Source organism: Ceratotherium simum, chromosome 32 (genome assembly GCF_057802395.1).
Source record: "Ceratotherium simum simum isolate JZ-2026a chromosome 32, ASM5780239v1, whole genome shotgun sequence".
Classification (NCBI taxonomy): domain Eukaryota; kingdom Metazoa; phylum Chordata; class Mammalia; order Perissodactyla; family Rhinocerotidae; genus Ceratotherium; species Ceratotherium simum.
In genome coordinates this window covers 26,314,320-26,326,357 of record NC_141931.1, presented here as the reverse complement: position 1 = coordinate 26,326,357, position 12,038 = coordinate 26,314,320, and the positions used below count along the sequence as shown (strand labels likewise).

At 43.1% G+C, this 12,038-nt stretch overlaps 1 protein-coding gene across 4 annotated transcripts in view; it reads right to left on the bottom strand.

Moving 5' to 3' along the window:
• Window positions 1-12,038, bottom strand: part of SFMBT2 (Scm like with four mbt domains 2) — a 247,485-nt gene that overhangs the window by 44,349 nt on the left and 191,098 nt on the right. For all 4 annotated transcript variants that reach the window (XM_087420850.1, XM_087420851.1, XM_014783683.2 and 1 more), the window contains 4 exons: window positions 10,828-10,941; window positions 8,397-8,439; window positions 6,445-6,515; window positions 4,123-4,262 (listed from right to left, as the gene is read on the bottom strand). In XM_087420850.1, the coding sequence (XP_087276976.1) occupies window positions 4,123-4,262; window positions 6,445-6,515; window positions 8,397-8,439; window positions 10,828-10,941 (368 nt within the window). The remainder of the gene's footprint in view (window positions 1-4,122; window positions 4,263-6,444; window positions 6,516-8,396; window positions 8,440-10,827; window positions 10,942-12,038) is intronic.

Here is a 12,038-nt window from a genome sequence, read left to right as displayed (position 1 = left end):
ATATGTTTTTCTTTTTTTGCTAAAAACATACTGGCATATTAACATCTGTGAAAAACCATGGATGCTCCCCAGATCTCTGTAAGCCACCCCGGGATTTCACCCTGGTATGTTGCCTTTATATCCGTGGCCTTTACAGTCTCTATAAAAACAGAGACTCTCTGATTATTCCTGAGTTGGCGTTTCCAGAGTCACTTGTGCCGGGAGGACCTCGTCGGTGTTCTCCCATTTGCACCACGTGTCTGTACCAGCCGCCGAACTTTCCATCGCAGGACACACGGATGTGAGCAAATACATCCTATGCTCCACTCTCTTTTTTCCTCTTGTGCTCGTTCACTCACTCTCTCTTTCACACACAGACACAAACACCCACCTTATTACACTGTACAGAAAGTAAGTATCACGCACCTGGCAACTCATGAGACTGCATCTCAAGTATTAAGCAGAAATGTCCAGAACACCTTTGTGAATGACCGCCAAGACTCTCTCACCTGCTGCTAACAATCTCAGAGGGTGGGAGGCTTGTGGCACAACAACCTTTTCTGTCCCAAATACTTCCACCCTCACGCCTGCCCCAGTAATGTCAGGGCCTCCCAAAGACACACAGACTACAGATCTGCATGGGCCCCCCGTCCACTCAGTCCTGGCTGACAAAGATCATACTGGGCATGTGGGCTTGCTTTATGATAAGCACCATCACTTACCGTCTGCACTGACAGGTCCCACCCTCCACGCGACTGCACCCAGGGGTCCCACACAAACGCCCCAGCCCCTGAGAGGCTGTCAATGGGCTCCACCCACCCCCTCCCCTCAAGGCCTGCTCGTCCTGGGTTCCACTATGCGGAACAACTGGAATTGACTGGGCTTAGCGACTGGCTCTGGCTCCAGCTTCTAGAGGTCATCTACCTCCCTTCGCTGTACCCTTTCTGGAATCCAGGCCCAGCACAGCTCCTAGTCCCTCAAGACCTCATTCACTTCCAATGCTCAGAACACTCACAGCCCAGAAAGTGAATAGAGACGTGCATTAATCATCACTTTTGCCAGAACCTTCCTCCTCTCCAGCACATCACCCTCTGAGAGTTCAAGACCCCTCTTCTCAGCCTGCATTGGACCTCTCAAGGCCGGCTCTGCATCCACACCCACGGACATTGTCTATTTCTAGCAGACCCGACAGCAGGAAAACAACTATCACTTTACAATTTCCAAAGATATAAAAACCTTGAACTGCTACCACCACCAATGGCCTGAAAAAGCAAACTCGCTCTGTCTCTGCTCCAATTACCTGGTTCTCTTTAAGTAAAACGGAATTTGAAACCATACAGAGGAGGTTCTGGGGCTGAAGCAGAGCATTAGCATAAATATTGGCTTGGCAGAACTTACATCTTTCTTCCACTCACAGAACTGAAGTGCTTGCCTTCTTTTTTTTCCTGCCTGCCTCATGCCTTTTCTGAACATCAGCAAAAAACTAGTTTTGTCACCAGAAAGCTGCTCTGGCCTGGCTTTTAAATTCGGCTGCTGGCACCTCTCGGGGAACTGATCAGGGATAACTACTTTTGACTTAAAAAACCATGCAGGAAAGGAAAACAGCCCAGCCCCAAAGAGAGACTGAACCTGAGGTCATCTCATTGGCTAGCAGAGCTGGCAGGTGACAGAGGACCTCATTTTAATACTGGAGCATGCGGTGTGGACCAGTCTTGCAGCCAGCTTCAAAGAAACCCGTCAATTCACCGCATTTTTGTCCACTTCCATGGTCCGTTCTGATCACCTGCAGCGAAGACAGGGGAAATACAGGCAGACAGCATCGCCGCAGCAAAAATGCACTCACAGGTTGAAAGTGCTGGTGGACTGAAGACAGTCACTTCTCGGTCCAGGGGTCTTATTTTATAAAGAGACGGAAATTCATACATGTCACCCTGGTTTGATGTCATCTTTGATGGAGTCTAATATCTGCAGGGACCTATGGTCTGTGCCGATGTATACAGTTGGAGTTATCAGTGGTCCTTCCACTTACCCACATCGCTACTGCCTTTCAGAGGTGTTCCTTCCCCCTCAAACATCTTTCTTTAGCTAGAAATTTCTCATCGATGGAGAGAAACGCTGAGCCAGACCGGCACTGCCTGATTTCAGGACGGAATGCCCTAGTGCATCAAGGTGAGCCATCTTACATGAGAGCAGGTCCAGACCGCTGCTAAATGAGAACTGATGCCAAGGGCCCAGGGCAACATCCAGCACCGCGGGGGACCCTCGACACAGATGTGTGCGCCTCCCGGGCCCATCCTTGGCGGTCCTTACAGCTAAGGTGCTGCAAGCGTTCCTTTCCGTTCTTCCTCCCTTCATCCCAGGGCACCATGGATGCTCCAGGCCCCCGACACGCTTCTCCCTCTACCAGGCAGGCTGCCTGCTTCCCTTGCCCCCAGAAGTGTGGGACCTCCGGGCGATCTCAAAGCACCTGAGACACCTATTCTTCCGGGACATTCTATTCTCTTATTCATCTTTCCTACTAGACTGGAAGCTCATCAAGGGCAGGAACCACCTTTTACACATTTTCTAGGCTAAATGCTCCTGACACTACATAACAACAGCAAGACCCCGATCAATTTCTCTTATAGGGTTTCTACTCAACTGTATCTCCGATTTTTACTCTAAAATAGATATTTTTCTCAATAGAGAAAAGTCTTCAACTGCTAATACCTCTGACGGCCTGGCAAAGCAAACGGGCTCTGGCTTTGCGGCAGTGATCTCAGGTCTTTAAGTAAAATGGAATTTGAAATCTTACAGGGCTTCTCGTGTTGAGGGAACAGCATCAGCACGGGGACACTTGGAGGGCTCCTGCCGTCCAGACCCGAACTCTGAATTCCTCGGAACACCAAAGGAGGCCGTTCACAAGCAGGTCCCCTGTTACACGGTCCTGCCTCACACTGAAGCACCAGGCAAGCCAGATTTCCATCTTTATTTCTTTTCAAAATCTAACATACTTTTTCACAGCTATAAATTATCCGCATCTAAGGATCCTCCAGCCATACATGACCACCTTCCCTTCCTGGACACCACCTTGAACTCCCACCTGTGCAGCCTTATCCATGCTGTGCCGAAGCCAGACCAAGTGTCACTCCCTCCCCTGTGCTCCCAGAGCACTTTGCTCTTGTCTCTAATGAGCAGTCACCCTACTGGACAAGTACCTTAGAATTACGTCATCTCCCCACCAGGAAGAACTTGAAACCCAAGCAGGCAGCGGGCAAGCACTTCATGCAGCGCCGGGCTCCTAGAAGCTGCCTACCAAACGTTTGTTCAATGGATGAATAGATTGTTGTGCCCAAGGAATCCAAGCACATTCATCAGGGTACCGTCGCAGTAAAGAAGATAAATGCAGTGTCCTCTTTCTTAAGAGAAAGCACTGATGTGTCTGAAAAAAGCAGCGACGGAGCGCCAAGAATGGTTCCAAAATTCCGGTCCTTCTCCGAGCAATGTCAGGGGCTAAGCCATAAAACGCAACAGCGAGGAAAACCTCCATCGACGTAATTAGGATTCTCCTCTACCTGTAGGTTGGCTCCCAAGAGTAGTAAGAGAGATGGGAAACAATAGCACCAAAATGATGAACAGGCTGGGCTTCCCCTGGGTGTCGCCCACGACACAAATTCCATGCAAGTGACCAGAGCCCACCGGAGCGTTTATCACGTACCTCCTACTGCACACACTGTACGCGGTACTGCGGAGGGAGGGAAAAGAGACGCCACTCCCAGCCCGGCGGAGGAGTGTCCATTCTCAACGATACTCTGTGCCATCTCAGGAAGCCCTTCCAGGCCTCGTCACCTCTTCAGAGAAACCTCTCTCTAGTCCTAAACCCTCACTCCACACACAACTGATCCTTCCTCTGTCTTCCCCAAGCTCTGTGTTCAGATCTGGGAGGAACGTCTATCCCTCCCACTGGACTGTGGTCTCTCATCGGCAGGGACGCCAGTCTCCATCTTTGGATGACCAGCTCCCAGCCCGCAGGACTGGGGGAATGCAGGGGCTTGGTGAATGTCCCCTGAACGGATTCACATTTCTATGATCTCCTTCAGAAACTGCACCCACACCTGGAACACCTGTGAAAAGAAGCTGACAGTGACCGCGAACATGCTTTACCTCTTTAAGGACCAGCACACATTTGCCTGGTCCCACCGACTGAGGTAGCTCTGCGATCCTCCCCTTGTTCAGGTAGGGGCCTGAGAAACACCTGTGGTTGATGAAGAGCTGAGGACAGCTGTACTTTCCGTTGACGGTACCTGTGGGGACAGCAACAGAGCCGAGGCTGTAGGAACCAGCGAAACACTGGCTTAAGCCACTCAGGTGGCAAAACTACCGGGAGGTGCATTGTGTCTTAATATCAGAGTGTTTTATAGCCACAGTAATATCTTAGAAATTCTGATTAGTCTTTCTACCATATAAATGAACTTTTTTGTTTATTATGCAGGATTCAAGATGCACAAAAGGATGCAAAAACTAAGACAATGACAACTAAGGTATCACTATTTGGCTTAAGAAAAAAAACCACCAGTGACACAGCTAAGTTCCCCTTTGTATCCTACCCCAGAAACTGCCCCTACCCTCCCTCCCAGAGGTAACCACTACCCCGAATCTGGTATTTATCATTCCCATGCAAATCTATAAACTTTACCACGCATATATGTATGTGTGTAGCAACAAGCAATATATGATATTTTGGATATTTAAAAAATATTCCATAAATGGTTTTCTGCAACATTTTGTTTGTTCAACATAAAGTTTCTGAGACCCATCCAAGTTGATAAAAGTGAATCCAGAATGTTCATTCATTTTTCATTCCTGCATACTATTCCATCATATGAATACATCACTCTTGAATTTTCTTCCATTCTCATTGATGGACACTTAGTTGTTTCCACTTTTTCAATTGTACCAACAGTGCTTTAATGAACACAACTGTAAAAATCCACTTCCGCTTATGAACAAGAGACTCTTCCAAGTACATAACAAGGGGTGGAATTGCTCAGCCATGGGGTCTACATACCTTGTTTTCTTAGGCATGGCCAAACTGTTCTCCACAGTGACCACCCAAATTTATACTTGAATAAGCACTGCATAAGAGTCCCTGCTGTCCTACATCCCAGCCAGCAGTAGATTTTGCAGGGCTTCTTCATCCTGCCAATCTGAGTGGCGTGAAATGTCCCTCACAGTGGCTTAAATCTGCATTACTCTCATTATTCCTTCAACTTAGAAGGTGAACAGGAAAGTGAACGGGGCAAGCTGTTGGTCTAGTTGTGTCTCCAGCTGCCATGGGGAAAAAGTAATGAATGGTAAGCTGCTACTCCAAAGCTTCCTGATGTCTCTAGACACAGAATGAGGCTTCATTTCGGCTAAGAGACACCCTCTCCTATCGCTGCTCCAAGCTAAGCTACGCTAACAATGGAATTTCTGTATAATACTGTTATTAATATAACAGTCCAGGAAGGCTTGTTCTCATAGGGCGTCAACTAAACCAATAGGTAGGAGGGAGAAATGTTATTTTTCTGGGGATAAGACGAAAGGAGTGAAATAACAATCACAGACTCTGAAAGAGTAGCTGACGTGATTCTTTTAAAACCATTCTGAAGTTTGAATTCTATACAACGGGCAAAAAAATTAAGTCCACAGCTGCCTCTGCATGGAAATTTTTTGGTAGGATTACTCTGCCCAGAAAAAAATAATTTTAGTAAGTCTACTCATAAAGTAAGTCTGCTCTCTTTACTACAAAGATAACTTCAATTAATAGGATTCTTCCATGGCATAGAGGTTTTAATCCTGGAATTCAGAGCAGGTTTCATTTTGGCTAGAAAACAGAATTCTTAAACAAATACATGACTTAGTCAAATATATGACCAATATGTCTATAATCAGATTTGTGGTCAAAGGGTAATTCATATCTGTGTTTTCAAAGGTTATTGTAAGACACAGGACTTTATACATTAAAAAACATACGTTATTCACAACCGGCTATTCAAACACAGAGGGTTTTAAGGAACGATTCAAGGGCCCGCAGAGACTTAAAAATTAACCACTCGTGTAAAAATCCAAGTGAAACTGGCATAAAATGTCAAAAAAAGGAATGCCTAGTAATGATATTTTCAGCTCTTTCTTTTTCCACATGACCTTCCATGATACTCAGCCCTAACTGGATTCATAATTTCCAAGTAGCACATGGACCCTTTTCCCGCAGACCAAGAGAACTGTCCAGAGCTACTGACCAAGAAGCAGAAAAGAAGAGGCACAGAGAATTTAGCTCAGAAATTAAAAAAAAAAAAAAGTAGATATTTGTCAATAAGCAGCAATAGAGAAAAAGAGAATAGACTCAAAATTGAGATATTCTCATACTGACTTAAAAATACGTGCATGTCTCCACTCACAGCAACAAATTGGGAAGGACAGAGCACCCCAAATGGGCTCATTTACCTGTGGTGTCCAGGTGAGGAAATAAACAAAGGTCGTGAGGTATTTTCTCAACAGGCACTGTGGATGGCAATCTGTGAATAAAGAAAATAAAGCTCCATGGGTCGCACGCTTTAGAAGAAACTAGTACATTCCAAGTCTTTTCATGACTTAAAACAACCAAGACAGAAGTCTAAGAATGTGGGAGGACAGGATGTGTGCATCTAGCAGCAACATCGATAAGCACAGATAAAAAGATCAATTCAGACAGGTTGTCCTCAAATTCCTGCAACAACCCTCAGAAGTCAGTGGTACATCTGCCCGTCGTGTGGTCATCACTGATCAATGAGGTTCTTCTAGGTCACTCCTGGGTTTGTCTCTTGTTACAGAATTATACTAATGCCCTTAATCATATTTTGGACATGAAGAAACATCAACTTGTACTAACTTTAATTATAGTCAAATTTCTCCTCTTTAATGTCTAATTGAAAACCAATTTCAGGTGTCTATGCTTGGATGGTCATGGCCGTACTAAAAAGAAGACCTTCAAAGAAAACTTATGAACAGATGTTTCTTAAAATGTGAAGCAGGCAGGTATTCTAGGACAGAAGTCTGTGTCATAGTTCAGTAAAAAGTTGCTGAATAAATATAAAAAAATTTAGCCTCAGGGGAAAAGAGGCGAATTGAGTTTCACAGGGGTATCCAGGTTGGCTATGGGGAAACCACAGTTGAAAAGTGACAAAAACTCAAAGCAAATCATGACGAGAGATCTTAGAGGGGACATCGATGGCACTGGTTCTCAAAGTGGGGTCCCCAAACTGGCACATCAGCGCCACCTGGGAACTTGTCAGACATGCAGATGCTCAGGCCCCAAGCAGACATGCTGACTCAGAAATTTTGGAGATGGGGCCCATAATCTGTGTTTCAACGAGCTGTCTAGGTGACCGGTGTAAATAAAGGGTGAGAACCACTGATTCATGCACTGCAAATTTAGGAGTTATGATTCAAATTTGGATTCAATGATGGGACTCTCATTCTATCATTCACTCTCTATTTCAATGTTATCCAGATTATTAACCTGATCACTGTGTTTAGAAATGAATGTACAAAAAATACCCACAAAACTGTGATTCACATTCAAATAACAACACAGCTATTAGTCAATTTCATTTTATTTCAATTTAAACTTGGGTACATAAAAAAAAACGCTGTTTTCAATTCCCTTTCCATCAGTGTATTCATAAAACAGAATCAGCTGGCAAGGGATGTGTGTTTTAGTGTATTTTATATATTTTTCAATATATAAAAATGTTACCAACAGTTATGATTTTCCAAAAACATACTTCCAGCATGTACACACATTGCCCGAACACCCTCCTTCCTCATAAAATTATAATTGAAATGTGGGATAATTTATGTTTATTCAACAATGTAGGGCCTACAAATTTTCTCACATGGAATCTAATTTAATGGTCCTAAAAGTCTTGAGAAATAGGTATTTTACAAATGAGGGCGTTGAGATGCAGAGAACTAAGGCCACTGGCTCGAGCTCACCCAGCTGGGAGGTGGGAGAGCTGGTGTCAGACTGAAGTCTCTGTCTGCCGGGCCCCGCTATGACTAGTGATGGGGAGGATGTGGTGGGGACCGGGCAGCACTGCTCAGCCTCTTGGAGCATTAGAACCACTATCACAGAGAACCATTACTAGCTGATGTGCAAGACTGGGATATCCTTCAGGTACACTGAGCGGGAAGGAAAGTGAGAAGTTACAATCTGGAGTAGAAATTCCTTTAGAAGCAGGACCTGTATCCTGCACATAAAGGTGTACAATGAATAACAGCATATACGTATTACTGTTACCTTTACTACTGTGCTGTGTGTTAACTAACACCCTTAGAAAAACAGCCATGTTTCATCTTCTATAAACACACTGCATCATTTATCACATAGTTTTTGGAAAAAAAAAAAAACAACTTACTGTTTTTCTGGTTGCACAACTGCAATCTTTCTCTTCTTTTGTGCTATAAAACAGGCAAAAAGGGGGAAAAAAAAGAAAATCAGCTTTGTTGGCTAGTTGGGCAAAAGCATTTTTAAAAATAGCTTCGTTTAAAACAGTTTTAAAGTAACAATTTAAATAATGAAAAGTTATTTCATTCATGCCACAGTTTTATCTTAATTTCTTCTAGCATAAAATGGACTTATCAGTAATGAGGTCTACATAGAATGTAGTACATTTAATCTTATCACTGCACTGGCTCCTTTATTTTAAAATGTGCTTTTAATAAGAAAGAAAAATAGGACGCACATGCTACCTCACGGAACACACTTGGTGAGATAAATTGTTGCAGGCACGATTATCCAGATATTTTTTTTTTCCCCAGAGAAAGTGTGGTAAGTCAAATAATGTTGCCATAACAGCATACTCCCAAATTAGGATTAGAGGCTTACTTTTAAACTAAAACATTTATTATTGAAAGGACTGGTGCCTAGCAAATATGTCTGTCAAATATTGACATAAACCAGCCAATAATAATTTTTGGATAAGAACATTGCCAGTTTATATTTATAATTGATTAGAATCGCTGTAACAAAGACAGACCAGAGCTTCTGGCACCTATTAATTCTGGCACAGATAATCCTGCATCTTCCAACATAAGCATAAATTAATTCCAACAAAACTTCTAAAGCTGTCAGAGTTTGGCGGGTTTAGATTTAGAGTCTGCATCTTCAAAGCAGAATGTATGCATAAGAAATGAAAGCAAGAATAAATAAGAGAAATAGTCACTGAAATTGCATCCACTCTTGACTTTATTTAGTATTCAATTCCAGTTACTACTATGAAAAAGTACAAACTTCGTGATCTGTAAGGTAGAAAGTGAGTATAGAGTAAGTTGCCTAACTCGGTCTCTACTAATAAGGTGGGGATGCCCGAACTTCGGGATATTCTGGTAAGGAGCCAACACAACAGACCCAGATGCAAAATGGAGAACTGAGGAAACACGATGTCCACCTTAACCCACATGTGATTTGGCTCTAGAAAAACTCCAAGCTCCTGTCACCTCCCAAATCCACGTGAAGGAGGGAGGAAGAGGATACAGGACACGAGGTTCTGTCTGATGCACAACTAAGACCAGAGATTGGGCCCCAAACCTGTCACTGAACCCAGGGAGCACCTGATTATTGGCAGTGCAGGTGGAGAGTCAAGAATATGCATCATTTTATGGGGAAAAAAGAATACACTTGAATTTGAAAAGAATACCCTTGAAATTGAAAAAACTATCCTCAGCTTGAAATTTTAGAAATATTTTAAAGTGAGGGCAGGATATCACTCTCAGTGGATTGGATTTGCTGAGCAGTGTGGTATATGGGAGAGAAGAATCCCTTAAAATCCACCTCTGTCTATGATCTGAGCTACCGACTTTGTTTGACACAGATAATGTCCCATCCTACTCTTAATGCATATCGAGTAGGAGGACTCTTAAGTTGCCTTCAAAATCGTCTGATATCAGGGGATGGGAGGCCAACTGAGAGATGGAACTTTCTTTATAGCAAGGTTCTGAGCATCTACGTAAGTGTACATACAGTACGCATTCTGGTATACTGCTAGAAAGCAGTAAAGCTAGCACGTAAATTACATAAAGAAAATATTAGAAATATAATCTATTTCATAAAAAATTAAAACCTCTCATCTTTAAGGACCCACAATTGTGAATAATATTTTTGATACACCTTAGGGTAGAATAATGAATGTCAAGATTTATTAGGTTTTGAGGATTTTTTAAATGATACCATAGTCATGATAATGACCTATAATACGTTTAAACACAAGGCTGTAGATCTCTAAGCGTGCGTGTGTGTTGCTGGGTTAACTACTAATATTGTTTTAATTTGCTATCTTTGTTATCAGAAGGATGTGTTGTAATGCACTTTTCAAAGTACAGTTGAAATCTCACTGGTTAGTTAGTGCTAAGAGTACTCACAGTTTATTTCTGTCACAGTATTTCTGTTACTGGGACCAATTATGATCTTTTGGGGTAAACTTCATGAGAAAAATTAGTTTTTTCTCAGATATGATAATATAAAAATATAGTATTTAGTTTAAATTTTTTCTAATCAAAATAATGAATAGTATATGAAACTGGGAGTGAAGATTCCAGATATTTTCTCTCTGCCTCTCGGTGGGACCTTCAAACGTCTCATCATTGTGACTTAGTTTGTCAACCTGTGAAATGCTTCTAAATACTCATTTCACATAGACACTTAAATGAAAAATGAGATAAAAATACTGTTGCTCTGTAGAAAATCCAAAACCTTTTTTGATTTTTACCACTTGGCCATCCTATCTTTACAAAACTGCCCGTTTATTCACCCAAATGTGATCCCCCTACTCCAAACTGGGTCATACTTACAGACTGTTTTGTGTGGTGTGGTCAAAGGGTAGGAATTCGCTTCACACCAGCCCACTGGGAAGATGTCCATGGATTCAACGTCCACAATAAACTCCGGAGCAGGAGTCTGCAGGCCTGCGTGGAAAAGGCAAGACGATAGGAACAAACGGGTATTACCAACAAAGACGCAGAAGAAGAAAGGAAAATGCAGAGCATCCTTGAGATGGTGCACTCCCCCGAATGCTTAACACAAAGATGAGAGTATTCTTACATCAGATACAAATGCTTGAAATATAAAACAGCAAGAGTACAAGGGGTTCAAATAAAGGGGGGGGGGTTTGGAAAAGACAGCGACTTCCCACTGAAAACAGGAGGAGGAGGAAGGAATCTACAACGACTGGCATTGGAGCCAGAAGGGCTAGAAGAGGGAAGAAGTCTCCTTATCTAAGAACACCTTGGAAAGGAAGGAAATGTGGCCGAGCTTGGGGTGGGGCCTACATGGCACATGTTTGAGCCACTCAGACATCCTTCACCCAACACCAAGCAAAAGCCACCCTTCAACTAATGAAAGTTAACAATACAGTTAAAAGGAACTAAGACTCAATAACACCGGTTATGGGCAGTGAACACAGATGACATAATTTTTCTAGGGAACTTGCTCACTTGTTCATTTGATTGGAGTTACTGATTTTGAACTCAGTTTGTGGCCTGCAGACTTCTGCCACGTCACACAAAAGTCATTTATTATTTTTTTTTTTTAAAGATTTTATTTATTCAGTTTTTTCCCCCCAAAGCCCCAGTAGATAGTTGTATGTCATAGGTTCACATCCTTCTAGTTGCTGTACGTGGGACTCGGCCTCGCGTTGGACGGAGAAGTGGTGCCTCGGGGCGTCCCGGGATCCGAACCCGGGCCGCCAGCATCAGAGCGCGTGCACTTAACCGCTAAGCCACGGGGCCGGCCCACACAAAAGGCATTTATGCAGGCACCTCATTTTAGTGGGGATCGGCCTCACTATCACCTCTTGTTTCATAATCATAATAACGCCTTGTGATAAATCAGCATCACAGCCGAGAGACTGAGAAAGCGAAGAGATCTGGATAGAAGATTAGCTCGAGTTTCAAGGAGCTCTGACTACTGAGAGAATAAATTTGGAACCTAGCAAACTAGTGAAAAGAAGAAAATTCTACACTAAATCAATAATTTTTTAAAAAGACACTTCGAGGGAAGACAC